This window comes from Ornithorhynchus anatinus, chromosome 10 (assembly GCF_004115215.2).
Source record: "Ornithorhynchus anatinus isolate Pmale09 chromosome 10, mOrnAna1.pri.v4, whole genome shotgun sequence".
Classification (NCBI taxonomy): domain Eukaryota; kingdom Metazoa; phylum Chordata; class Mammalia; order Monotremata; family Ornithorhynchidae; genus Ornithorhynchus; species Ornithorhynchus anatinus.
The window spans coordinates 53,403,161-53,428,336 of NC_041737.1; the positions used below are offsets into that span (position 1 = coordinate 53,403,161).

Genomic DNA, 25,176 nt, shown 5'->3' on the forward strand with positions numbered 1-25,176 from the left:
ACGACCCATTGCAACCGTATCTCACAGCAAGGTGCTAGACCCTTCTTTTCTGCAAACTGGAGGCCTGGATGGCCCGAGGGGATCTGCGGGGAGGGGAACCGGGGGGCTCCGAGACGCCCCTCCCCTCGACCCGTTGGCCCGGGGAACGGAATAACAAGGGCGAAACTGGAGCCGGGGGCTGGGAGGGGAAGGGCGTGGGCTCGTGGCCTCTGTTTAGATCCTGAACCACCCACCACACCTGAGCTCTTCCCGACCCCAACGCCTTTCCGATTCGAAGGGGGCCTGGGGCATAGAATCGGGGGGTTGAACCCCCCATCCCCATCTTGAGGGGAGGGAAGGGAGCAGAGAGAGGAGGCGGGGGGCGGGGAGAGGGTGGACAAGGAGCTGAAGGGGACAGTGTCAGAACCACGGAGAAAGAGAGAGTGGCGGAATCCTAGAGGACAGAGATGGAGGTGAGGGTGGAGAGAATGAGATTGTCAATCGGATTTATTGAGACCTTACCGCGTGCAGAGCACTGTACTAAGCGTTTGGGAGAGTACGGTAGAACAGAATGGGTAGACACGTTCCCTGCCCACAAGGAGCTGACAGTCTAAAGGGGGAGACAGACAACGATATGAGCAAATTAGAAATATGTACATGTGTTGAGGGGCTGAGGGTGGGGTGAATAAAGGGTGTAAATCCAAATGCAGAGAGAGACAGAGACGAGGGGGAGAGAGACAGAGACGAGGGGGAGAGAGACAGAGAAAGGGGGACCCGAAGAAGTAGGAGATTGAGCAGGCGAGAACAGAGAGATGAAGAGCCAAGGAGACAGAGAGAGATGAAGACCGGCTCCGCCACTTGTCTGCTGTGTGACCTCGGGTAGGTCACTTCACTTCTCTGTGCCTCGGTTTCCTCATCTGTAAAATGGGGATTAAGACTGTGAGCCCCAAGTGAGACAACCTGATTACCCGGTATCTACCCCAGTGCTTGGCACATAGTAAGCGCTTAACAAATAGCATTATTATTGTTATTGTTATTATGAAGGGCGCGGGAGACAGAGACAGAGGGAGAGAGCTGGAAACAAGAGACGGAGAAGAAGGAGGGTGAGGAGGACCAATAGGAGAGAAAGAAGGCGGGAGGAGGAGAACGGAGCCTGGAGGAGGCAGGGGGGCGAACGCTGATCCAACCTGACGGCCCCCCGCCCCCCATTCATAGCCCGGGGCCTTCCAGCCACGGCCAGGACAGGGACGGAGATGTGGGAGAGCGAGGGAGGCAGACGGAGAGCGAGGGAGGGAAAGAGAGAGGGAAGGAAGGAGAGAGGGGCGCGAGGGAAGGGACGAGGGGGACGGGGAAGGAGACGGAGAGACGAGAAACACCGATTCCGAGAGATAGAAGAGAGGCGCCGAGCCAGAAAGGGCGAGAGGCTCAGTGATATCACGAATGATGTGTGTACATCTAGGATTCTATTTATAATGATGCTACTGCTGCCTGTTGACTCGTTTTGATGCCCGTCTCCCCCCTTCGAGACCGTGAGCCCGGTGTGGGCAGGGATTGTCTCTGTTGCTGAATTGTACCTCCCCAGCGCTTAGTACAGTGCTCTGCACACAGTGGGCGCTCAATAAAGACGAGTGAATGAATGAATAGGGGGCGGTGGAGAGGGGGCGGGGGGCTGCCAGAATTAGGCGGGGGTGGGGACGGGGGGAGGGGGTGGGGAGGGGGCGTTCTGCCCCCAGGGAGGCCCCGGCCCCTCCCCCCCCCCCAGGTGCTTCCTCCCCCTCCCCTCCCCCCAGCCGTCCCGGGCGGGGCTCCTTGCGGCGGCCGCTTTGTTTACCCTGCCGGGACCCCCGCCCCCTCTGCCCTCCCCTGAGCCCTCTCCCTCCTCCCCTGAGCCCCCCCCCCCCCCCCCCGCCCCGCTCTCTCCTCCCTCCCTGCCGCTTCCTCGACCTGTTTTTTCCGCTGAGGCTCTGGCGGGCGCGTGTTTGTTTCCGTGGGTCTCCCGGGAGCGGCGTGTTATTGTGGTGGCCCCGGGTCGGGCCGGGCCGGGCCGGGCCGGGCCGGGCCGGGCCTGGCGGGTCAATGCCGGGGCTAAGGTGGGGGCTCTTAGAGAGCCGAGGAGGGCCCAGCAGCCCGGCTCAGTGGCAAGAGCCCGGCCTTGGGAGTCAGGGGTCGTGGGTTCTAAGCCCGGCTCCGCCACTTGTCAGCCGGATGACCCTGGGCCAGTCACTTCTCTGTGCCTCGGTTACCTCATCTGCAAAATGGGGGTGAAGACTGTGAGCCCCACGTGGGACAACCGGATCACCTGATATCTACCCCAGCGCTTAGAACAGTGTTCGGCACCTAGTAAGCGCTTAACAAATGCCATCACTATTATTCTCTGTGCCCCAGTTCCCTCATCTGTAAAATGGGGACGAAGACTGTGAGCCCCTCGTGTGACGACCGGATTACCTGGTATCTACCCCAGCGCTTAGAACAGTGCTCGGCACATAGTAAGCCCTTAACAAACCCCGTCATTATTATTCTCTGTGCCTCAGTTCCCTCATCTGTAAAATGGGGATGAAGACAGTGAGCCCCACGTGGGACAACCAGATTACCTTGTATCTACCTCAGCGCCTAGAACAGTGCTTGGTACCTAGTCAGCGCTTAACAAATACCAACATTATTATCATTAAACGCTTAGTACAGTGCTCTGCACACAGTAAGCGCTCAAGAAGAGCGATTGAATAAATGAATGAATGAAAGGGGCCGGGCGGGGGACCGTTATGATAGAGCCTCAAGGGGTGTGTGTGTGGGGAGGGGATTGTAGGGCCGCCGTTGAAAAACTTTCAGGGAGTGGTTAGTAAAGGGTTCCTAGGTTTTGCCGTTTCGAAAGAGTCTCTATTCATTCGATCGTATTTATTGAGCGCTTACTGTGTGCAGAGCACTGTACTAAGCGCTGGGGAGGTACAATTCAGCAACAGAGACAATCCCTGCCCACAGCGGGCTGACAGTCTAGAAGGGGGAAGACAGACATCAAAACAAGTGAACAGGCATCAGTAGCATCATTATAAATAAAAAAAGATTTATAGATATATGCACGTCATTAATAAAAATAGATAGAATTATAATTATAAATATGTAGTCAGCCTGGGAGGATGGTTATTGTAGTGTCTGGGGGCGGTTATTATGGGAGCTCCTTAATGGACTCCTTAATGAGTCCTTAAGGGACTCGAGGGGGTTTTACTATGGGGTCTCCAGGGGCGTGTTATTGTAGGGTCTCCTTTAAAGAATCCCAAGGGGGTGTTTGAGGGGCATTTCCCAGCTGTTATGGTAGAGTCTCCATTGAAAAATCTGGGGGAGGGGGCGGTTAGAAGTAGTAATAGCATTTATTGAGCGTTTACTGTGTGCAGAGCACTCTACTAAGCGCCGGGAGAAAATACACAGATGCGAATTCAACAGGGTCCCTGTCCCTCGTGGGGTGCGAGTGTAGACTAATTCTAGACTGTAGACGGTGAACTCGCTCTGTAAACTCGTGTGGGCAGGAATCGTGATTACCAATTTACCAATTCTGTTCTATCGTAGTCTCCCCAGCGGTTAGTACAGTGCTCTGCACACGTTAGAAATACGATCGATCGATCGAAGGGTTTCCAGCAGTGTTAATGTAGGATCTCCGCTGAAGAGTCTCTAGGGGCTGTTTGAATAGGTCCTTCCAGCTGTTCTGGTAGAATCTCCTTGGAAGAATCTCAAGGCAGCTGCGAGGAATATTATTGAATACTTTCTTTTGAAGCGTCTCGAGGAGTGTTTTGCACGGGTCTCTGGGGGTGTTACTCTAGAATCTCTTCCGGGCTGTTACTTTAAGGTCTCCAGTCATATTATCGAAGGGTCCCTGCATAAGAAGCTGCCAACTCTCTTGTATTGTGCTTAGTACTGTGCTCTGCACACTGTAATCGTTCAAGAACAGTGCTTGGCACATAGCAAGCGCTTAACAAATACCATCATCATCATCATTATTATAAATGATCGATTGATTGAGGAGTTCAGGGTGGAGACCTAAATTCTGCCCCACAGCCCCTGTGCCTTGCGAGTGTCTCCAGGCTAATTCCCACTTCTGATTGCTGGGAACTTGTCACTTGGAGAGACAGAGAGAGACACTTTTTCACTGCAGGGTTTCTTTTTGCAAAGTAACTATCATCTCCGGATGTTGTAGAAGGGAGCTGAGGCAGAGACCTATCAATCAGTGCTATTTACTGAGCACTACTGTGTGGAGGAGAAGGTGATAAGCACTTGCAGAAGGGAACTGGGGCATCGATCTATCCGTCAGTGCTATTTACTGAGCACTCCTGTGTGCAGAGCAAGGTGATAAGCACTTGTAAAAGGCAGTTGGGGTATCGATCTATCCATCAGTGCTATTTACTGAGCACTCCTGTGTACAGAGCAAGGTGATAAGCACTGGTAGAAGGGAATTGGGGCATCGATCTATCCATTAGTGCTATTTACTGAGCACTCCTGTGTGCAGAGCAAGGTGATAAGCACTTGTAGAAGGGAGTTGGGGGCATCGATCTATCAATCAGTGCTATTTACTGAGCACTTGATAATTTACAGGTAGGAAGAAGAACTATTTGAATGAGTAGGGTATGGAAAATCGATTTGTCTGAAAGTACAGCAGGAGGTTGTGAGTGCAAAAGTGTTGGTTGAGATGGTGTCACAGTCAGGGATCGATCATTTCGGGTCTCTGGGTGGTTAATGTTGGGTTTGGGGATTGCCGTTTGCGACACTGTGTGATTCCGTGATGGTGTTTGTGTCTCCGTTTTGTTGTTATTGTCAGTTGACTGTTGTATGACCTTAGGTTACTTAATTTCTCTGCGATTCATCTGTAAAATGGGATTAAATATCTGTTCTTCTTCCCCCTTAGATGGTGTATCGGATCTATTCCAGCACTTAGTCCAGTCTTGACTCATAGCCATTAACAAATCTATCCGTGATCATTTTATTGCCTAGTGGTAAGAGCTCGACCTGGGAGTCAGAGGACCTGGGATCTAATCCTATAATAATCATAATAATGGTATTTGTTAAGCGCTTACTATGTGCCAAGCACTGTTCTAAACTCGGGGGGGGGGGATACAAGGTTATCAGGTTGTCCCAGGTGGGGCTCACAGTCTTCATCCCCATTTTACGGATGAGGTGACCGAGGCACAGAGAAATTAAGCGATTTGCCCAAAGTCACACAGCTGACAAATGGCGGAGTCGGGATTAGAACCCACGTCTTCTGACTCCCAGACACGTGCTGCTTCTCGCTCCTAGCTCTGCCACTTGTCTGCCGTTTGATTTATGGCAAGTAACTTCACCGGACTGTGCCTCCGTTCCCTCATTTGCCAAATGGGGATTAAATCGTATTCCCTCCTATTTAGGCAGTGAGGCCCATGTGGGGTAGGGACTGCGCCCAACCAGATTATCTTGTAACTACTCCAGGGCTCAGTACAGTGTTTGGCTCCCGGTAAGGGTTTAACGAGCACTGTAGTTATTATTATTATTAGCCATAGTAGTAGTAATTACGGTTGTTGTTGTAGGGTAGAGTCTCCGAGGTGGTTATTGGCGAGAATCTGGGGTGGTTGTCTTTTGTAAGGCCTCGGAGATTGTTATTGTAGTGCATCTGGGCTTGTTATTGCGGTGCATCTGGGCTTGTTATTGGAGGGTCTCTGGATTGTTTATTATCGCGTTTCTGGGGTGGTGGTTGTTGTTATCGCAGTGTCTCTGGGGTTGTTTTTCAGGTTCCCGCGTTCTCTCCTTGCCCAATAAGCAGGAAGAAGCAATGCGGTCTTATCCTTTTATTGTCACACACCGGAGCGGGGTGGGGGGGGAAGGGGGAAAGGGGAAGGTGGCGGGGCGGGGCGGGCCGAGGCCTGCAGGGCGGGGGGGAGGGCGGGGTTAAAGGGCCCGAGGACCCGAGCCACGCTCCGGGTTGTGGGGGGGATGGGGAGGGGTGGGGCGGCCGGGACCCCCGTCCCCCACCCCGTCCCCCGCCGTGCCGGTGTAGACGCACGGACGACTCTCACTGCAGCCGCGGCCAGAAGGGGCCCAAGTCCGAGCCTGCTCCGGGAACCGGCACCGGGGAGACGGACACGCCGGTTGACAGGAGGCCTGGACCGGGGACAGAGGGGACTGAAGGGACACGGGGGGGGGGGGGGCTGAGGGACGCCACTTCCTCGTCCCTCGGGACCAGGCGATAGAGGCCTTCCTCCCCTTCCTCCCCTCGCCCCCGGCCTCCCCCGTGCCGGTGCCGGTCCCGGTCCCGGTGCCGGTGCCCGCGGCCCCGCTCACCGGTGCTGGCGGAGCCGGGGCGGGCCAGGTGTGGAGGCAGGGAGGAGGGGTAGCGGCCCTCCGAGCCGGGGGCGGGGCTGGGGTAGGGGGCGTTGGGGGCCGCTACGGGAGGCGGGGCCTGGGCCTGGCAGAGGCAGGCAGGCCGTCAGGACCCCCTCCCCCCGGCCACCAGATTCCCTCCCCTCCCCCAACCCCCTCCCCTTCCTCCCTTTACCCCCTCCCCCCATTTCCCTCCCCCATTTCTATTGCCCTCCCCCCTTCCCCTCCCCCCTCCTTCATTCCCCTCTCCCCTCCTTCATTCCCCTCTCCTCTCCTCTATTCCCCTTCCCCTCTCTTTTTCCTCCCCCTCCCTTCCCACTTCCCCCCTCTTCTTCTTCCCCCTCCCCTCTCACTTCCCCCTCTCTTCTTCCTCCCCCTCCCCACTTCCCCCTCTCTTCTCACTATCTATTCGCCCCCTCCGCCCCTTCCTCCTCCTCTTTCTCCCCTCCCGCTCCCCTCTCCCCAGTCTCCTCCCTTCTTTGTCCATTCGGTCCATTTTTTCCTCCCACCCGCCCCCTCTGACCTGCATCCCCGAGAATCCAGGGGAGGGTCTCAGGGGACCGAAGCTGGAGGGGACCCCAGCGTCCCCGGCCCCCAGAGTCGGCCCTGAGGACGGAAAGGGGTCGGGGTCAGCTCAGATGCCCATCTCTCGAACAGTAGCCTCCCCCCTCCCCCCAACACACATACTTTTCTGCCTAAACAGGGGTGTGATTTGTGAGGGGAGGGAGGGGGTGGGATTTAGGGGAGCGGGTGGAATTTGCAGGGACGAGGCGAGGCCTAGTGGCTACAGCCCGGGCCTGGGAGTCAGAAGGTCGTGGTTTCTAATCCCGACCCTGTCATTTGTCTGCTACGTGACCTTGGGTAAGTCACTTCTCTGGGCCTCGGTTACCTCGTCTGTAAAATGGGGAATTGAGACTGAGCCCTGCGTGGGACAGGGACTGTGTCCAATCCGATTTGCTTGTATCCAGCGCTTAGTAGAGTGCCTGGCACTTAAGCGCTTAACAAATACCACAGTTATTATTATTACATTATTAATAACAAATGCTACAACGATTATTATTATTATTACAAACGACGGTTCCCGGGAGTTGATGAGGAGATTTGGGAAGCTCGGGTGCCGGGGGAGGGGGAGAGGGAGGGTGGTTACCGGGTTGGGGAGGAGCGAGGGTCCCGGGGTACCGAGGGGCGGGGAAGACCCCGGCCCCCAGCTCTGACCCCGAGCACGACCCTCCAGCCTGGCGTCTCTGGCTTCGCAGCTTCTCCTCCCTGCGCCACTTGGCTCGGCGGTTTGAGAACCAAACCTGGGGTCCGCGGGGAGAGAAAGGGGAGGGGAGGGGAGGGGTCGACCCCGTCCCGACCAACTTCTCCCCCCTCCCCCCTCGACTCAGACCCCGCCCCCCCCCCCCTTTGAAGCAGCGTGATTTAGTGGCAAGAGCACGGATTTGGGAGTCAGAGGTCGTGGGGTCTAATCCCGGCTCCTCCCCTTGTGAAGATGTGAGTCCCACGTGGGACAACCTGATGACCTTGGATCTCACCCGGGGCTTAGAATAGTGCTTGGCACCTAGTGAGCGCTTAACAGACGCCATCATCATTATTATTGTTATTATTATTTACCCCCAGACTCTGCCCCCTTCGTTCCCCGCCCATCCCATCCCGTCCCCCCGGCAGGCCCCGGACCTGGATCCGCGCCTCCGGCAGGTCGATCTTGGCCGCGAGGCGGTCGCGGGCGAAGACGTCGGGGTAGTGGGTCCGCTCAAACTCTGCGGGGGGAGAGGGAGGCGAGGAGAAGGTGCGGGACCCGCCCACTCCCCTCCCCCGGGAAACCTCACCCCCCACCCCCCGCCCCGACCCCCGACCCGAAGTTCCGCCGCCGCTTGTCTGTCGTGTGACCTTGAGCAAGTCACTTCACTTCTCCGGGCCTCGGTTCCCTGTTCTGTAAAATGGGGATGGAGACTTGGTGCCCCGAGGGGGACAGGGATTGGGTCCAACCCCATTTGCCGGTATCCACCCCAGCGCTTAGTACAGTGCCCGGGACAGAGTCAGCGCTCAACGAATACCGTAATAATACTAGTTAATACTAGTTATTACTATTATTATTACCCTTCTCCAGCGCCTCGATCTGCTCCGAGCTGAACGACGTCCGGTTCCTCTGCAACTTGCGCTTCAGCTGCAGGTGGAGCTGGGAGGCCTCGACGTCCTCCTCCTCCTCCTCCTCCTCCCCGGGGACCCCGGCGGGGTCGGGCCCCAGCGCCGGGCAGTGCCCTGCGGGGAATCGGGGAGACCTCGGGCCTCCCTCCCCTAGCCTCCCCTCTCTCTCCTTCCTCGCCCCCCTCGGCGCCCACCGCCTCGCACCTACCTGCGCTGTCCTCTCGGGCCCTCGGGCTTTCCGGGTACCAGTCCTGCCTCCCCCAAACTCCGCTCTGAACGTTGAGCATCGTGAGGGCTCTCGGGGGTCGGAGTGGGGGTCTCGGGGCCGGGCGAGGGGAAGAGAGTGGGGGGCTCGGGGCTGACAAGGAGATGGGGTTGGTGCGGGATTGGGGGGGAAGGAGTGAGTCCCAGAGGATGAATTTGTCCTCCTCCCGCCCCGGGGGACGAGGAGGCGAAGGCCGAGAAGGGGAGGGGGCTTTTCCGCGGCTCTTCCGCACAACGCTCCGCTCCCGAGTGATTTAATTCGCCGCCTCCCACCCCGAGATGCGAAAGACGGACCCAGTTGCCCCGTCCTCCAGCCCCCAGGCACGGTCCGTCCCCTAGGCTCCCTCTGGGCGCATCCCAAGGGCCCCCGGCTCTCTCCCTCCCCCACCCCCTTCCCCGGCTTTTCCCCACCCAAGGACCCGAGTCGCCCCCCCGGTCGCCCGGGCCCTAGTCCCGACCCCCCGGGCATCCGCCGGTCCGCGGCCCCTTCCCTCGAGGGGTCCGAGTCCCGCCGCCCGGACCCCTCCAAGGGGACCCAGGCGTCCGGGCCGCTCAGCCGCTGACCTGGCCTCGGTGGCGGGAGTGCGGCGGCCTCTCCAGCCGTGGTCTGAGCGTTTCTGGCCGCTCCTTGTTGAGTCGGAGGGGGGGGGGGGGGGGGAAGGGCTGTCACTTCGACTCAGGCGCAAAGGAATAAGGGAGGGGGGGCGAGAGCCGGGCCGGAGCGCAGCCCGGGAAAGGAGGGAGCCGGGCGGGGCTGAGACTGGGGGCCGGGGGCGCAGGATGGGGGAGAAGAGAGGGGAGAAGTCAGCAGGGCCCGGGGTGATGCGGGGAGAGAGAGAGAGAGAGAGAGAGGGACTGGGAGTGGGAGAATAATAATAGCGGTATTTGTTAAGCACTTACTATGTGCCAGGCACTGGACTAAGCGCTGGGGTGGATACAAGCAAATTCGGTTGGACATAATCCCTGTCCCACGTGGGGCTCACACTCTCCTCCCTCATTTTACAGATGAGGTCACTGAGGCCCAGGGAAGTGAAGTGACTCGCCCAAGGTCCCGCAGCAGACAAGTGGCGGAGGCGGGATTAGAACTCATGACCTTCTGACTCCCAGGCCCCTACTCTAGCCACTAGGCCGTGCTGAGAAGAGGGGAAGGTGGTGGGGAGAAGGGAGGGGGGCCCCGGGATGAGGTAGGGAGGGGGATCCTGTGGGGCCCGAGGACTGGGATGGGGAGCGGGAGCCCGGGGGTGAGGGGGGGCGTTCAGGGATCGGTGAGGGGAGAGGGGAAACGGAGGGTCGGAAGGGGGAGAGATGTTGGGGGGAAGACCCTGGCCGGAGAGAGCGAGAGGAGGAGAGGGGCTGAGTTGGGGGAGATCGGAGGCTCTGGAGTGGGGATGGAGAAAAAAGTGGGAGGCCAGTAGTCAATCAGTCCATCGAATTTATTGGACGCTTTCTGTGCGCGGAGCATCCTACTAAGTGCTTGGGAGAGGTTAAGCGCTTACTGTGTGCCAAGCACTGTCCTAAACACTGAGGTAGATACAAGGCAATCGGTTTGGAAACTGTCCCTGTCCCACATGGGACTCAGAGTCCTAATCCCCATTTTACAGATGAGGTCATTGAGGCCTAGAGAAGTGAAGTCCCTTGCCCAAGGTCACACAGCAGACAAGTGGCGGAGCCGGGATTAGAACCCACGTCCTCTGACTCCCAAGCCCGTGGTCTTGCCGCTAAGCCCCGCTGCTTTCACGCTGCTCTTGCCAGTAGGCCAAGGCGCTTCATCATAAACAGACCGTAAGCCCGTTGTGGGCAGGGATCGTCTCTCTTTATTGCTGTATCGTACTTTCCAAGCGGTCATGGGTTCAAATCCCAGACCCGCCACTTGTCAGCTGTGTGACCTTGGGCAAATCACTTCACTTCTCTGTGCCTCAGTTCCCTCCTCTGTCAAATGGGGATGAAGAGACTGTGAGCCCCACGTGGGACAACCTGATCATCTTGTATCCTCCCCAGCGCTTAGAACAGTGCCCGGCGCAGAGTAAGCGCTTAACAAATTCCATAATAATAATAATAAGCGCTTAGGACAGTGCTGTGCACACCGAAAAGCGCTCAATAAATACGATTGAGTGAAGAGATGCATTCCTTGCCCACGATGAGCTTACAGTCTAAGGGAGTAGGCTGAGCCAGGGGTCCCGGGGGGCCAAGTAGGGGGTCCCGGGGGGGAAACATCCCGGGGGGGAAACATCCCGGGGGGGGGGGGGGGCGGTCCGGGTTAGTCGGTGTTACCACGCCACCGTGTGGCCGCGGGCGGGGCTGCAGCCCCGGCGTCGGGCCCCCTCCCCTCCCCCGGCCTGTCCTGGCCTGGCCTGGCCTGGCCTGTCCGGCCCTGCCTCCGGGGGGGCGTCCAAACCGGAGGCAGGGGCCTGGCCACGGTGACCCCAGGGCCCGGGGCGGACGCCAAACCGGGCGGGGGCCCAGCGCCGAGCCCGGAAGGGGCCCGGCCGGGCGGAAAGGGGCCGGGAACAATTCGGAGACAGAAAGAGGAAGCGGGCGGGGGGCGGCGGCGGACACTCTGGAAGCCCTCGGAGGGGTCCGCGGCGTGAGTCCGGGGCCGGGGGGAGCGGGGGGCGCCCGGACGCCTGGGTCCCGGGAAGGCGGGCGAGAGGGAAGCCTCCCGGACACTCATTAACCAGCCGGAGGGTAAAGTCCCCATTCGGGGCCCGGGAGGAGGAGGGCCGGAGAGCTGGGCCGGGCTCGGGGGGCTCCCCGGGACTGGCCACACCCGGGGTCGGACCGCCCGGACACCGCCCGCCCCCCCGGGGGGTGACCGGGCCCGGCCTTCTTGCCTAGCTGGGGGTCCCGAGGAGGGAGACCCGGGGGAGGGTCCAGGGTCGTCATTCCCCTTTTTGCCCAGGTCTCTCCTACGACATGGCCGGCCCCCTGGCCCCCCGAGGCCCCGCGCGGAGCCCCTGTCTCCTCCTCCTGTTCTTCCTCCTCCTCCTCTTCCTCCTCCGCCTGCCCCTGGCCTTGGGGTCTGGTAAGATGCCAAGATACCCACCGGCGAGGTGGGGGGCGGGGGGCACACACGCGGGGAGAGAAGCGGTGAAGGGGAAAGGAGCAGGAAGTAGGATGCCCGAGCAGAGGGTGTACCGCGTGGTTGGGGACTGGTGTTGGTGGACGGGGAGGGATCTCTGGAGGAGAGGTGGGAAGCAATCTTGGAGTCTCTTTCCTGAGGATCTGGACCACCCCCCCCTTCCCTTCCCTATTTCCTCATTCTCCCCCGTCTTCCTTTCGAGAAGTCGCCTGACCTAGGATAAAGAGCCCGCATCTGGAGGTCGGGAGACCTGGGATCTAATTCCGGTCCTGCCCCTTGTAGTCGATCGATCAATCGAATGTACCGAGCCCTTACCGTGGGCTGAGCCCTGTGCTGAGCGGTTGGGAAAGTAGAGTCTAACACATTTGGGCGACGTGTTCCCTGCCCAACAAGGAACTTTCGGTCCAGAGAGACTTGCCAGCTGGGTGACCTTAACTGCCTTGGACCTCAGTTTCCTCATCTGTAAAAGGGGGAAGAAAAGCCTACTCTCCCTCCCTTCTTCGCCGTGAACCCCGTATGGGACGGGAACCGCGTCCGAGCATGGTGTGGCGGATAGAGTGGGGGCCTGGGAGAAGGTCAAGGGTTCCGATCCCGTCTCTGCCCCGTATCTGCCGTGTGACCTTGGACAAGTCACTTCACTTGTCTGGGCCTCTGTTCCCTCATCTGTAAAATGAGGATTGAGATTGTGAGCCTCACGTGGGACAGGGACTGTGTCCAACCCGATTTGCTCGTATCCACCCCTTAGTATAGTGGTTGGCACATAGCAAGTGCTTAACGAATACCGCGGTTATTATTACTATTACCACAGCGCTTAGTCTAGTGCCAGGCACGTATTAAGTGCTTCACAAATATTATTATTTTCATTATTCCTCCTCCTCCTCCTCTCTCACGGTATCTGAATCAGGACATCCCATCAGGGAGGGGGTAGGCCTGCTTGCTCTGAAATGGGCAAGGAGAGTCAGGAATCACAGAGGCCAAGATTCCCTAAATCCTGGGAGCTCAGGGACAGAATTAAGAGAGGGAAGGGATGATTCTCCGCCTTCAGGGTTGGGGGGTGTGTGACCTGACCGGGCTGGCCAACGTGAGTAGCTGGGGGTCCCGGAGCTGGGGGACGGAGACCCGGGGAAGGGCACAGGGGCATAGGGGCCCAGGGTTGTCATTCCCCTTTTTGCCCAGGTCTCTCCTTCGACATGGTGGGCCCCCAGTCCCCGGAGCGGAGCTGTGTCCTCTGTGTAGCCTCAGCTTTGTCTCTCCATCTCTGGTCCCTGCCATCCATTTCCCTGAGTTCAACCAAGCAATTACTCAATCGGTGGTATTTATTGCAGAACACTAAGCACTTGGGAGAGTGCTGTGCACGCAGTAAGCATTCAGTGAATACCACTGACTGATACTATCTGGTGATCAATCAGTGGTATTAACCGCTTAATCTGTGCAGAGCACTGTACTAAATTGATAATCAGTTGGATTTATTGAGAGTTTACTGTTTGCGGAGGATGTACTAAGCACTTGGGAGAGTCCAACCTGAAAGAGTTTCCCTGCCCAAATGGAGCTCACAATCTAGATGGAGACTGACATTAAAATAATAATAATGTTTATGGCATTTGTTAAGCACTTACTGAGTCCCAGGCACTGTTCTAAGTGCTGAATCAGTTTTAGGTAGAGGAAGCAACAGGGTCTAAGGATGTGGAGACAAGTCCTGGGAAAGGTGGGAAGCTGGGGGTTGGGAGCGGGGAGTGTCAAAGTGCCTCGGAGGTTCAGATCTAAATGAGTAAGTGAAACAGAAAAGAGGGAAGAGCAGCATGGCCACCCCCCCCACCCCCCACCCCCCACCGCCCGAGTCCGAAGGATCTGGGTTTTAATCCCGGCTCTGCTACTAGTCTGCTATGAGACCTTGGGCAAGTCACTTCACTCCTCTGGACCTCAGTTACCTCATCTGTAAAATGGGGATTGAGACTGTGAGCCTCATGGGGGACAGGGATTTGTCCAACCCGATTAGCTTGTACCCACCCCAGCTGTTAGTACAGTGCCCGGCACACAGTAAGTGCCTAACAAATACCACCCAATTATTATTACAGTTGATAAGTATGAATGACTGATTAGCATTAGAGGAGCTACGAGTGCGGGCTGAGCTACAGCGGGAGAGGAGCGAGGTTGGGCGGTGGGACTGGGGGTCGACAAGCCGATCAAGCTCTTGCTGTGTCTCCCTGCTGGCCTTCCTGCCGTTATCTCTGCCCCCTCTCCCCTCCCCCGCAGCGGCCCTATGGTCTCTCCACTATCACTTCACGGCCCTGAGCCAACCAGGCCCGGGGCTTCCCCGCTTCTGGGCCTCGGGCTTCCTGGGAGAGGAGCTGGTGGTGACGTTCAAAGCGGCCGGCACCGGGGGCCAGGAAGGCCAGGCCGAGGCCCAGGGGCCCTGGAAATTTGAACTCCTCCCTCCCTGGGCCTGGGAGCAAGAGACCACGGATCTCCGGAGCCGCCACGCGGAGATGGAGAAGGCTCTGGCCGCCATCGTGGAGCAAGCCGGTCCTGGAATCGGTGAGAGGGGGGCGGGGATGGCCGGGATGGGCGGGCGGAGGAAAAGAGGGGAGGGGGGGATGTCCCTGCCTCCCCCCGCTCACGGTCCGGGTCGCTAGGAAACGGGGGGCTCCCAGGGTCGCACACGCTCCAGGGCCTGGTCAGCTGTGCGCTCCGAAAGGACAACAGAACCGAGGGCGTCTCCCGCTTCGGCCTGGATGGGCGCGACCTGCTGACCTTGGACCACCTGACGACCCCAGAGGCCACCTGGGTGGGGGCCGGGCCCGCGGCCGACAGCGTCCGGAAAGCCTGGGGGTCTCAACAAGCTGAGAAGGAGGTGGGCTTTCTGCAGGTGACGTGCCTCAAGCGCCTGCAGAACCACCTGAAAACCGGCCGGGGGAACTTGGCGTGGACAGGTAGAGGGGCCGAAGGGGTGGTGGGGTGGGGATGGACTCCCTCCTACCCCCCAGCCTCCATCGCCCCTTCTGACTGCGGTCGTGCTCTCCCCGCCCCCGCCAGAGGCTCCCACGGTCCGCAAGTCCACCCGCCGCTCCCCGGGCCAGAACACTACGCTCCTCTGCCGGGCCTTCACCTTCCACCCCCCCGACCTCCGCCTCTCCTGGCTGCGGGACGGCGCGGTGCTGCCGGGGGAGACCCGGGCCCAGGCGCCCCTCCCCAGCGGGGATGGAACGTTCCAGACCTGGGAGGTCCTGAAAGTCCCTGAGGGAGAGGAGTGGAGATACGCCTGCCGCGTGGAGCATCAGGGCCTGGCCCAACCTGTTATCCTAACGTGGGGTCAGTAACGGGGGAGGTCAACTCATCCATCCCCCTGCCTCCGCACTGGCCTCCCTCATCCCTCAGGGGCGGCATGATTCTCTTTGATCCCCCCGATCCTCTAGCTTCCTCTGGGGAGTCCCCTGGACCCCCGTAGGGGGAATCTCAAACCTAGAGTTGTTCACCGCTTCCTCTGGCAGAAGGGGAAGTCGCAGGGATAGTCTGAGTGGATAGAGCACCGGCCTGGGAGTCAGAAGATCGTGGATTCTAATCTCGGCTCCGTCACTCGTCTGATGTGTGTGCTTGGGCAAGTCACTTCACTTCTCTGGGCCTCAGTTTCCTCATCTGTAAAATGGGGGTTGAGACGGTCAGCCCTACTGTGGGACAGGGACTGTGTCCAACCTGATTTCCTTGTATCCACCCCAGTGCTCAGTACAGTGCCTGGCACACAGTAAGCACTTAACAAATACTACAATTATTATTATTATTATTAATATGATAATATTAATAATTATGATTATTATTATTAATAAGGGGCTGGGGTATCGGTTGGGGACGTGGGGGGGACAGGAGGTTCCCGAGGGGGTCTGAGAGAGGACAGGGAGCCGAACACCACAAATAATAAGAATGATTATGGGACTTGGTAAGCGCTTGCTATGTGCCGAGCACTGTTCTAAGCGCTGGAGTAGATACAAGTTAATCAGGTTGGGCACAGTTCCTGTCCCACGTGTCCCATGTGGGGCTCACACTCTTATCCCCGTTTTAAAGATGAGGTAACTGAGGGCCGTAGAAGTTAAATGACTCGCCCTAGGTCACACAGCAGACAAGTGACAGAGCCTAGATTAGAATCCATGACCTTCTGACTCCCAGGCCGGTGCTCTATCCACTAAATCCTGCTACTTCCAGCTGGGCCGGGATTAGAAGAACCAGGTCCTTAGGATTCCCGGACCCGTGCCGTATCCGCCATCCCAATCTGCGGGTGGTGGGGACGGGGCGGGTGGGCAGAAAGAGGAAGCAGTGGGTGGGGTGAACGGAGGTCGTGTGGGAAGCACCGGATCAACAGTGAGCATCAGAGAGGCCTGACTGCTTTTATCCTTGCCCTCCTTGGGCTGCACTTCGACCCCTCCGACCTCCGTGCCGCTCCTCTCTGCGCTCCGGCCCCTCGACCCCCACGGTTCCGGGGCCGTGGGTTTGGCCTCCGTGATTCCGGGAAGTTCGGGAAGTTGGGGTCCGGACGGGGTCTTCACGGGGCTTGACCCCCCCTCCCCGACCCCGTCCCTGTTTCAGAGCAACGAGGCCCTTCCCCGGCCTGGCTCTTTGCGGCCTCCGTCCTGATCCTGGCCGCGGGGGCGGCGGGGTACCTGGTGTGGAGGAGGAGGAAGCTGGGACCCCCAGGTACGGACCGGGAGGGGAAGGGAACGGATGGTTGAGCCCGGGGGAGGGGGGCGGGGGGGCAGGGTCCCCCACCCCCATCCCCACCTCCTCGGCAGAGCAATGACGGGGAGGAGGGGGAGGCCCCGGCCGGGACGGCGGGTCCTCACCCCCCTCTCCCCTTCAGCCCTGTGGCTCCGTCTCCGCGGAGAGGACACCGGCTCCCTGCTGCCCGATCCCGCCACCTCCGACTCGGACGTCCCATCGGCGGCCATTTGACGCCCCCCGGGCCTCCCCCCCGGCCCCCGCTCTCTGCCGGTCCCGGGACTCCCCCTCCCCTCCCGGTGTCCTTCTCGGTTTATTGAACCACAGTGTCCGTTTGGTGTGCCTGGCGTTTCTTTTGGGGAGGGGGTCGGGGTGGCGGGGCTGGGGAGGGGGTGAGGGAGGGGTGGGCGGCGGAGGCGCGGCCCGGCCCGGACATCCCCCGCCCGCCCCCCGGGGGGCTTCCCCGGCCCCCTCCCCTCCCCCCCGGTGGGGACGTGGCGCGCGGGGCCCAATGAGCGACGGGGGGTGGGGGTCTCGGGCCCCGCCCCCGGCGGGGGCCGCCACGAAGTGATTGGCGGAGGTCGGGGGGGCGGGGACCTCTCGGGGGCGGATAATCGGGGCGGACGGAGCGCGGAGCGGAGGGGAGCGGGTCGGGTCGGGCCGGGCCCGGGGGCCGAAGACTTTTTGCTTGCGCAGAGAAGAGTGTGGGAGGAAGGTGGACGGCGGGGAGGGGGCAAGCAAGGGCCCAATCCCCACTCCCAACCCCCCGCCACGTCCCTCGGCGCGCCCCGGCCCGGCCCGGCCCGACCCGGACTTGTGTCCGGCCCCACCGGCCCTTCGGCTCCCTCTCTCTCCCCCGGGCCCCGCCACTCGGGGTTAGTCCCGCGTGTCCCCCCGCCCACCCTCACCCCCGGCCTCGCCCCATCCCCCGCCCGGAGCGATGAGGAGCTGGGCCTTGCTGTGGCTGCTGGGGCTGTGGTGGGGGTCCCGGCCGTCGGAGGGGAAGCCCCCCCCCGAGCCCCCCGCCCACGGGGAGCGGGTGCGGCACGGGACCCCCCTCAGCTCCGTCCCCCACGACGACGCCCACGGCTTCCAGTACGACCACGAGGCTTTCCTGGGCGCCGAGGAGGCCCGCACCTTCGACCAGCTCAGTCCCGAGGAGAGCCGGGCCCGGTTGGGGTGAGGACAAAGGGCGCGGGGCACGGGGAGGGGAGGGATGGGGAGGGGGTCCCCGGGCCGACCCCCCCAAAGACCCCTCCGGCCGCAGGCGCATCGTCGATCGCATCGACGCGGCGGGGGACGGGGACGGCGTCGTGTCCTCGGCGGAGCTGCAGGCCTGGATCCGCCACACGCAGCAACGCCACGTGCGGGAGAGCGTCGACCGGGCCTGGGGCGACTACGACACCGACGGCGACGGCCGCGTGGCCTGGGGGGAGTTCCGCAACGCCACCTACGGCTACTACCCAGGTCTGACCGCCCCCCACCCTCCCCGCCGCCCTGGGGAGTCACCGTAACTTTGGGCCCTCTTGAGCGCCGGGGGGATAGAGGGGCGTCGGGTAGTCCCGCGCGGGGCTCGCCGTCTTTTTTAGATGAGGGAACTGAGGCACAGGGAAGTGACTTGCCCAGAGGCACCCAGCTGATGAGCGGCGGAGCCGGGATTAGAACCCGCGACCTCTGGCTGCCCAGCCCGGGCCCTTTCCACTGAGCCACGCTGCTTCTCTAGCTCCCCCCGCTTGCAGAAGCTCCTTGCCGGGGGTGCTGCGGGGGACCTGCCCGTTTAGTCTTACCTTCCACTGTCCCCGTAAAACACTGCTCAGCGCTTAGAACAGTGCGTGGTACATAGTAAGCGCTTAATAAATACCGTCACGACTATTACTATAATTATCCTAAGATCTGTTTGTTCATTCAGTCGTATTTATCGAGCGCTTACTGTGTGCGGGGCCCGGTACTAAGCGCTTGGAAAGTACAATTCGGGAACAAATTTCTTACAGTGTGCCAAGCGCCGGGTTAGACACGAGGTAATCAGGGTGCCCGATGTGGGGCTCGCCATCTTAACCCCCATTTTACAGATGAGGTAACCGAGGCACAGAGAAGTGAGGTGGCTTGCCCAAGATCTCGCAGCAGACAGGTGGCGGAGCCGGGATTAGAACCCACGTCCCCTGACTCCCAAACCCGTGCTCTTTCCACTAAGCCATGCTGCCGGTAATAATCGTAGTATTTGTTAAGTGCTTACTATTTGCTAAGCACTGTGCTAAGCGCTGGGTAGGTACAAGGTGATCAGGTTGTCCCACATGGGGCTCGCAGTCTTAACCCCCATTTTACATATGAGGTCACCGAGGTCCAGGGAAGTGAAGTGACTTGTCCGAAGTCACACAGCAGACGAGTGGCGGAGCCGGGATTAGAACCCACATCCCCTGACTCCCAAGCCTGTGCTCTTGCCGCTAGGTCGTGCTGCTTCCCAAGCGCTTAATACAGTGCTCCGCACACAGTCCGCACTCCATAAATACGATTGAACGAATGGAGGGTGGAGCCGGGTGGGTCCCTCCACCCCACCCCGGGCTCTGGTCAGCAAGGGTGGGTGGGCTGATCCTGACCCTGACCCACCGCCCCACCGGCCCAGGTGAAGAATTTGGAGATGTGGCGGACGCGGCTTCGTACAGAAAGCTGCTGGCCCGGGACGAGCGGCGGTTCCGGGTGGCCGACGAGGACGGGGACATGGTGGCCACCCGGGAGGAGTTCACCGCCTTTCTGCACCCTGAGGACTTCCCCCGCATGCGAGACATCATCATTGCCGTAAGCGAGGGGGGGCACCAGTCCCGGGGGAGGGGAACGTGGGGAGACTCTGTCCCCCATGGGGCGGGGACCGGTCTGCTAAGTCATAATAATGATTGTCCCTATCCTAGGTCCTTCTGACTTCCAGGCCTGGGCTCTATCCGTTTGGCTTTGCTCCTAGCCTGTTGTACTCTCCCAAATGATTAAGACAGGGTTCTGTTCAGAGTAAGTGTTCAATAAATGCCATTGATTGATTGATTGATTGATTGCCCTACCGCCCCCTTCCCCACAGGAGACGCTGGAGGACTTGGACAAGAACGGGGACGGCTTCGTACAGGTGGATGAGTACATAGGTAAGAGAGGAGGGGGTTGGTCTCCGGGGGGGTCTCCATCCGCCCGCCGGGGGGTCTCCGCCAGGCCCCCGACCGCCACACGCCGCTCTCCCCTCCCCACCAGCCGACATGTACTCGCCCGAGCCGGGGGCTCAGGAGCCGGAGCCGGAGTGGGTGCGGACGGAGCGGACGCAGTTCCGCGATTTCCGGGACCTGGACGGGGACGGGCACCTGAACGCCCAGGAGGTGGGGCACTGGGTCCTGCCCCCCGACTACGACCAGCCCTACGTGGAGGCCAACCACCTCCTCCATGAATCCGACAGCAATAAGGTGCGTGCGGGGGATGGGGTCGGGGGGCGAGGCAGGGGGCGGGGCCGCCGTCCCGTCGGAAGGTGCTCAGGCTCCCATCCGCCCCAGGACGGGCAGCTGAGCAAGCAGGAGGTGCTGGACAACTGGAGCATGTTCGTGGGAAGCCAGGCCACCAACTACGGCGAGGACCTGACCCGCAAGCACGACGAGCTCTGAGGGGGCCGGAGCCCCAGCCACACGCACCCCCCTTCACCTACCGGGGCCTCGCCCCCACTGCAGCCAAAGAGAAGGTGCCTGGGACCACCCCCCCACCCCCCGCCCCGGGAACAAAAGTTCTCCTACCTCTCAGACACTTTCCCCACCCGCTCACAAATACCAGGCCCCCTCCCGCCCCGATCCCGTACCCCGGCCAGGCAAGCGTTGCTCCCGGAGAAACGCTCCTCATCTCCCTTTCCCCCCTGGGCCACGGACCACTCCCCTCAGCACTCCAGCCCCCCAGGAGGAGTTATTTATTGGGGTTGAGGCCCCTAGTGGGCGATCAGACCCTCCCTTTCCCATTCCGACCCTTCTTGCAGGGGTCGGGGGCACAGGGAATAAAAGTCTGGTCTCTAGTTGTGTACGTGTGTGCTCACGCTCTCTGTCGGCCCGTGGGGTCCCCTGGCCCGGAGCCCCTGCCCACCCCCGCCAACCCGAACTCAGCAGCAAGGACTCAAAGTGTAGCGCAGCACAGCTTTATTGCCTCTTTCCTTGGGGCCCTCAGGCCTGCATCACGGGACGAGATTTCTTCGCTTCCAGGGTCACCCCAGAGCCGGCAAAGCCCGTGCCTCCCTGCAGAGAGAAACACAGAGCCGAGGTTGGGGGTGGAGCGGGGTGGACGGTCCGGGGGTGGAGGATAGAGCAAGGGCAGAGAACCGGGCAAGGTAGGGGGAGCGGCGGTGGCTGGTGGAGGGCTGCAAGGGAGAATAGGGCGAGCTGGGGCAAGAGGAGCTGGGGCAGAAGTCTAACCCGCTGCAGCACGATGATGTCCTTGGCCGTCAGCTTGGCCCCGTTGACGGGGTCCACCATGTCCTTGCGGATCAGCCGCTCCACACACTCCAGGGTAACCACCGCTCCCCTGCCAGGCACGGATGGACGGACGCAGTGAGACGTGGGATCCCTCCTCGGCCGTCCCCGCTCCCACCCCCACTCCCCGACAACCCGGGCAGCCGAGGGCGGTCCCACGGCCGCCGCCGCCCGCAGGGGAGCAGGGTCCGACGGCCCGCGACCACCTGCCCACGCCCCGTCTGATGGTCCGGCGGGTACACTCACGAGGGCCGCAGCACGGCGCAGGGCACGGAGTTGCTGAGGCTGTCGCGGGTGACGGCGCAGATGTAGCGCTCGCTGCGGGTGATGAGGCCCACGCGGTCCACGGAGCCGTCCAGGAGCGTGAAGCGGACGGGCGTCAGGTCGTTGAGGCGCAGGGGCCGTCCGCTCATCGGACACAGCACCGCCCGAGACTGCCGGGCAGAGGACGGAGACAGAGAGAGATGACGGTGGGTGGGAGGGGATGCGAGGCCCAGGGAAAGGGGGAGTCGGTCGGGGAGGGGAGGAGTGGGGCGTCCTTACGGGTTTCTGCAGGCGAGAAGCCTTGGCCTCCGGGGTGAGCGAGGGGATCCAGAAGCTGGGCAGCTGCTTGTCCTTGTCCTCGGGGGCGGAGGTGGTGCTGGGGCCCGGCTCGCTGTCGCCTGGCCGGGATGACGGGACAGGGTCTCGGTGCCGGGGGGGGTGGCACGGCGACCGTGGCCATCACCCCACTTCCGCCCCCACGCTCTCCCCCAGCCCTCCGGCTCCTCGCGCCCCCACGCGCCGGACCCTTCCGTACCGGTCCCCGCCGGCCGCCGCTGGAAAGGGTTGAGGGGTTTGGTGACGATGGCGGTCTCCTTCTCCAGGAAGCCGCGCACTTGCTCCTGGGCAGCCGCCCGGCTCAGCTCGCGCCGCTCCGCCTGCTGCTCCCCCTTCTGCTTCTCGTAGGCCTGGGGGGTGGGAGGAGGGGGGGATCTCTCGCCGCCAGCCCCGGTTAGCGCACCCCTCCGAGCTTCCAGACGCGGCCGTGTGCACCCCCCGTTCCTCCACCTCCCCCCGACCCCCACCTCCATCCCACAGACCTTCATCTGCCGCGCAATCTCCCTCTTCTGGTGCAGGATATACTCCAGGATGGCTTCCTTTTCGTATAAGAACCCGTCGGGGCTGGCGGGGGCAAGGAGAGGGATCCAGCAATGATCTTTTTTTTTTTTTAATGGTATTGTTAAATGTTTTCTATGGGCCAGGCACTGTACCAAACGCTGGGGTAAATACAAATTTAACAGGTTGGATACAGTGCCTGTCCCACACAGGGTTCACAGTCTTAGTCCCCGTTTTATAGATAAAGTCACTGAATAATAGCAATTGTGGTGTTTGTTAAACACTTACTATGCGCCAGGCACCCGTAGTAAGTGCGGTAGAAGACACAAGATAATCGGGTTGGACGCGGTCCCTGTCCCACGTGGGGCTCACAATCTATTTCCCCATTTTATAGTTGAGATAAGAGGCACAGAGAAGTGAAGTGATTTGCTCAAGGTCACAGAGCAGACAAGTGGCGGAGCTGGGATTAGAACCCAGGGCCTTCTGACTCCCGGGCCCGGGCTCTATATGGCAGATTGCCTGTCCCACCCCACGGCGACCATAAGAACGATGGTATCTATTTGGTTCTTGCTATATGCCAAACCCTGTGCTGAGCGCTGGAGTAGCTCCCAGACGGTGCAGCACCCAACCCTCCCCGCCGTCTCCCCTGTCCCCCAACTCACGTGACAACAGGATCATGGCAAGGCTGCAGGGACAGGCAGCAGCAGTCAAAGTCCTTGACGGCATCGCGGCTCAGACGCACATTCTGGGTCCCGTAGCCCGAAGCCGCTGCGGGGTGGTGGGGAGGAGGGGCAGGAAAATCGATCCATCAGTGGTACTTAGTGGGTGGCTCCTGGATGCAGAGCACTGTACTAAGCGCCTGGGGGGACTACAAAGAGTAAGCCGCCTTCTCCCACTCCCTTTTGCGTCGCCTTGACCTGCTCCCTTCATTCACCTTTCCTCCCATCCCCGCAGCATATATATATATATATACATACACATATATAGCTAATTTATTTATATATATTAATGTCTGTCTCCCTCTTTAGAGTGTAAGCTCGTTGGGGGCAGGGAATGCATCTTTATTGTATTGTACTGTCCCATGCGCTTAGTACAGTGCTCTGCACACAGTAAGCGCTCCATAAATACGACCGAAGAATGAATGAATGAAGGAGGAGCGATCTGTCTGCCCCTCTAGACTGTAAGCTCGACGGGGGCAGAGATTGTGTCGTTACTGTATTGTACTCTCCCAAGCGCTTAGTACTGTGCTCTGCACATGGTAAGTGCTCAATAGCTACGGTTGACTGACGCGAGGGTCAAGTGGGTAGGATGAGAGAGCAGCGGTAAAGGGAAGAAGGTCGGGCCATAGGTCCCTTTAGACTGAGCGACTTGTGGGCAGGGATTGCCACTCTTTATTGTTGTATTGCACTTTCCCAAGCGCTTAGTACAGTATTCTGCACATAGTAAGCGCTTAATAAATACAACTGACCAAAGGACCTTTGCCCCATCTCTCCGGGAGATCCTCTTTCCCAGGCCTCTCCTCCAGCCTCCCCCTGGACTGGCCTTCAGCCCCGCGACCCCCACGCTCACCCGTGTCCTTCTTCTTCTCGTGGTAGGTGTAGACGGCTCCCGCCGTGCAGTTCTTCCCGTGGCGGGTCATCTCGGGGCGGGCCTGGAGGGAGAGACAGGGGTTCGAGAGGGTCCCGGCCTTGGGGCGGGCTCCGAGGGCGTCTGGGTTCCCCAAACGGAGTGGGAGTGGTGGCGTGGGGGACGGCGTTTAAGGAGGCTCGGGAAGTGTCCGCACCCGTGGGAGGCGATAACAGGGGAGGAGCGGGTGGCGAGCCCCCTTGTTAACACCCGCTGAGACCCGCCGCCCTGGGCCTGCTCTGCCCTCCAGGAAGTCCCTCCTGGAGTCTGCCCTAACTCCCTCTTGCTTCGGTCTGGCAATCAGCGTGGCTTGGTGGAAAGAGCCTGGGCTTGGGAGTCAGAGGACGTGGGTTCTAATCCCGCCTCCGCCACTTGTCCGCTGTCTGATCTGGGATAAGGCACTAAGCTTCTCTGTGCCTCGGTTACCTCATCTGTAAAATGGGGATGAAGACCGTGAGCCCCATGTGGGACAACCTGATGGCCTTGAATCTACCCCAGCCCTTAGAATAGTGCTTGGCACATAGTAAGCGCTTAGCAAATGCCAGCGTGACGGCTCAGTGGCAAGAGCCGGGGCTTGGGAGTCAGAGGACGTGGGTTCTCATCCCGGCTCTGCCACTTGTCTGCTGTGTGACCCTGGGCAAGTCACTTCACTTCTCTGGGCCTCAGTTCCCTCATCTGGAAAATGGGGATGAAGACTGTGAGCCCCACGTGGGACAACCTCATCACCTCGTTACTCCCCCCACCCCCAGCGCTGAGCACAGTGCTTGGCACATAGTAAGCGCTGAACAAATGCCATCCCACCTCCACCACTTGTCTGCTGCGTGACCCTGGGCAAGTCGCTTGGAGAAGCAGCGTGGCTCAGTGGCAAGAGCCCGGGCTTGGGAGTCAGAGGTCATGGGTTCGAATCCCGGCTCTGCCCCTTGTCAGCTGGGTGACTGTGGGCAAGTCGCTTCACTTCTCTGGGCCTCAGTGACCTCAACTGTAAAACGGGGATGATGACTGTGAGCCCTATGTGGGACCACCTGATGACCCTGTATCTCCCCCAGCACTTAGAACAGTGCTCTGCACAGAGGAAGCGCTTAACCAAACGCCAACATTATTATTATTATTGTTATTACTCTCTTCTCTGGGCCTCAGTTCCTCTCTGGGCCTCAGTTCCTTCCTCTGTCAAATGGGGATGAAGATCGTGAGCGCCCCCTGGGGCGATCTGATGACCCTGGACGTCCCCCAGCGCTTAGAACAGTACTTGGCACAGAGTAAGGGCTGAACAAATGGCATCATTATGATTATTCTAATAATCATGATAGTATTATAATCATGAATCGTCCCCGCTATCGCGGCCGGAAGCCAGTCCTTACGTTTGTCCGCCTTCCCAGCTGCGACCCCCGGCTGGCCCAGCGCTGCCCCAGCGCTGCCCCGGCTCCCTTCCCCCAAAACCGGAAGCCGGAAGTGTCCCGGCCCCGCCCCTCC

At 60.2% G+C, this 25,176-nt stretch overlaps 4 protein-coding genes across 6 annotated transcripts; 2 read left to right on the top strand and 2 right to left on the bottom strand.

Moving 5' to 3' along the window:
- Window positions 1–6,004: 6,004 nt before the first annotated feature.
- LOC114814558 (paired box protein Pax-6-like) lies at window positions 6,005–8,747 on the bottom strand. The gene is made up of 7 exons (XM_039913386.1): window positions 8,669–8,747; window positions 8,413–8,574; window positions 7,990–8,072; window positions 7,460–7,613; window positions 6,785–6,918; window positions 6,274–6,397; window positions 6,005–6,093 (listed from the first exon to the last, which is right to left on the bottom strand). Exons 1-7 carry the CDS (start codon window positions 8,745–8,747, stop codon window positions 6,005–6,007), a joined length of 825 nt encoding a protein of 274 aa, XP_039769320.1.
- Window positions 8,748–11,114: 2,367 nt separating this feature from the next.
- FCGRT (Fc fragment of IgG receptor and transporter) lies at window positions 11,115–16,833 on the top strand. 3 transcript variants are annotated; one of them, XM_029073268.2, is made up of 7 exons: window positions 11,115–11,308; window positions 11,624–11,746; window positions 14,057–14,338; window positions 14,437–14,733; window positions 14,837–15,112; window positions 16,379–16,486; window positions 16,650–16,833. In XM_029073268.2, exons 2-7 carry the CDS (start codon window positions 11,638–11,640, stop codon window positions 16,739–16,741), a joined length of 1,164 nt encoding a protein of 387 aa, XP_028929101.1. In that variant the 5' UTR covers window positions 11,115–11,308; window positions 11,624–11,637; the 3' UTR covers window positions 16,742–16,833. The 3 variants fall into 3 exon arrangements, with proteins under 3 accessions (XP_028929101.1, XP_028929102.1, XP_028929103.1); XM_029073269.2 differs by lacking the exon at window positions 11,115–11,308 and adding an exon at window positions 11,317–11,409; XM_029073270.2 differs by lacking the exon at window positions 11,115–11,308 and having other exon boundaries at window positions 11,426–11,746; window positions 14,455–14,733.
- Window positions 16,834–17,430: 597 nt separating this feature from the next.
- On the top strand, window positions 17,431–20,537 carry RCN3 (reticulocalbin 3). The gene is made up of 6 exons (XM_029073273.2): window positions 17,431–17,686; window positions 17,775–17,974; window positions 19,128–19,300; window positions 19,572–19,632; window positions 19,736–19,941; window positions 20,029–20,537. The coding sequence occupies exons 1-6, from the start codon at window positions 17,448–17,450 to the stop codon at window positions 20,134–20,136; spliced, it is 987 nt and encodes a 328-aa protein (XP_028929106.1). The 5' UTR covers window positions 17,431–17,447; the 3' UTR covers window positions 20,137–20,537.
- A 98-nt stretch (window positions 20,538–20,635) lies between these two features.
- On the bottom strand, window positions 20,636–25,146 carry LOC107547182 (nitric oxide synthase interacting protein). Its single transcript, XM_029073276.2, has 9 exons — window positions 25,065–25,146; window positions 23,650–23,731; window positions 22,743–22,848; window positions 22,065–22,146; window positions 21,782–21,932; window positions 21,526–21,644; window positions 21,229–21,416; window positions 20,926–21,034; window positions 20,636–20,748 (listed from the first exon to the last, which is right to left on the bottom strand). The coding sequence occupies exons 2-9, from the start codon at window positions 23,717–23,719 to the stop codon at window positions 20,677–20,679; spliced, it is 897 nt and encodes a 298-aa protein (XP_028929109.1). The 5' UTR covers window positions 23,720–23,731; window positions 25,065–25,146; the 3' UTR covers window positions 20,636–20,676.
- Window positions 25,147–25,176: the final 30 nt, after the last annotated feature.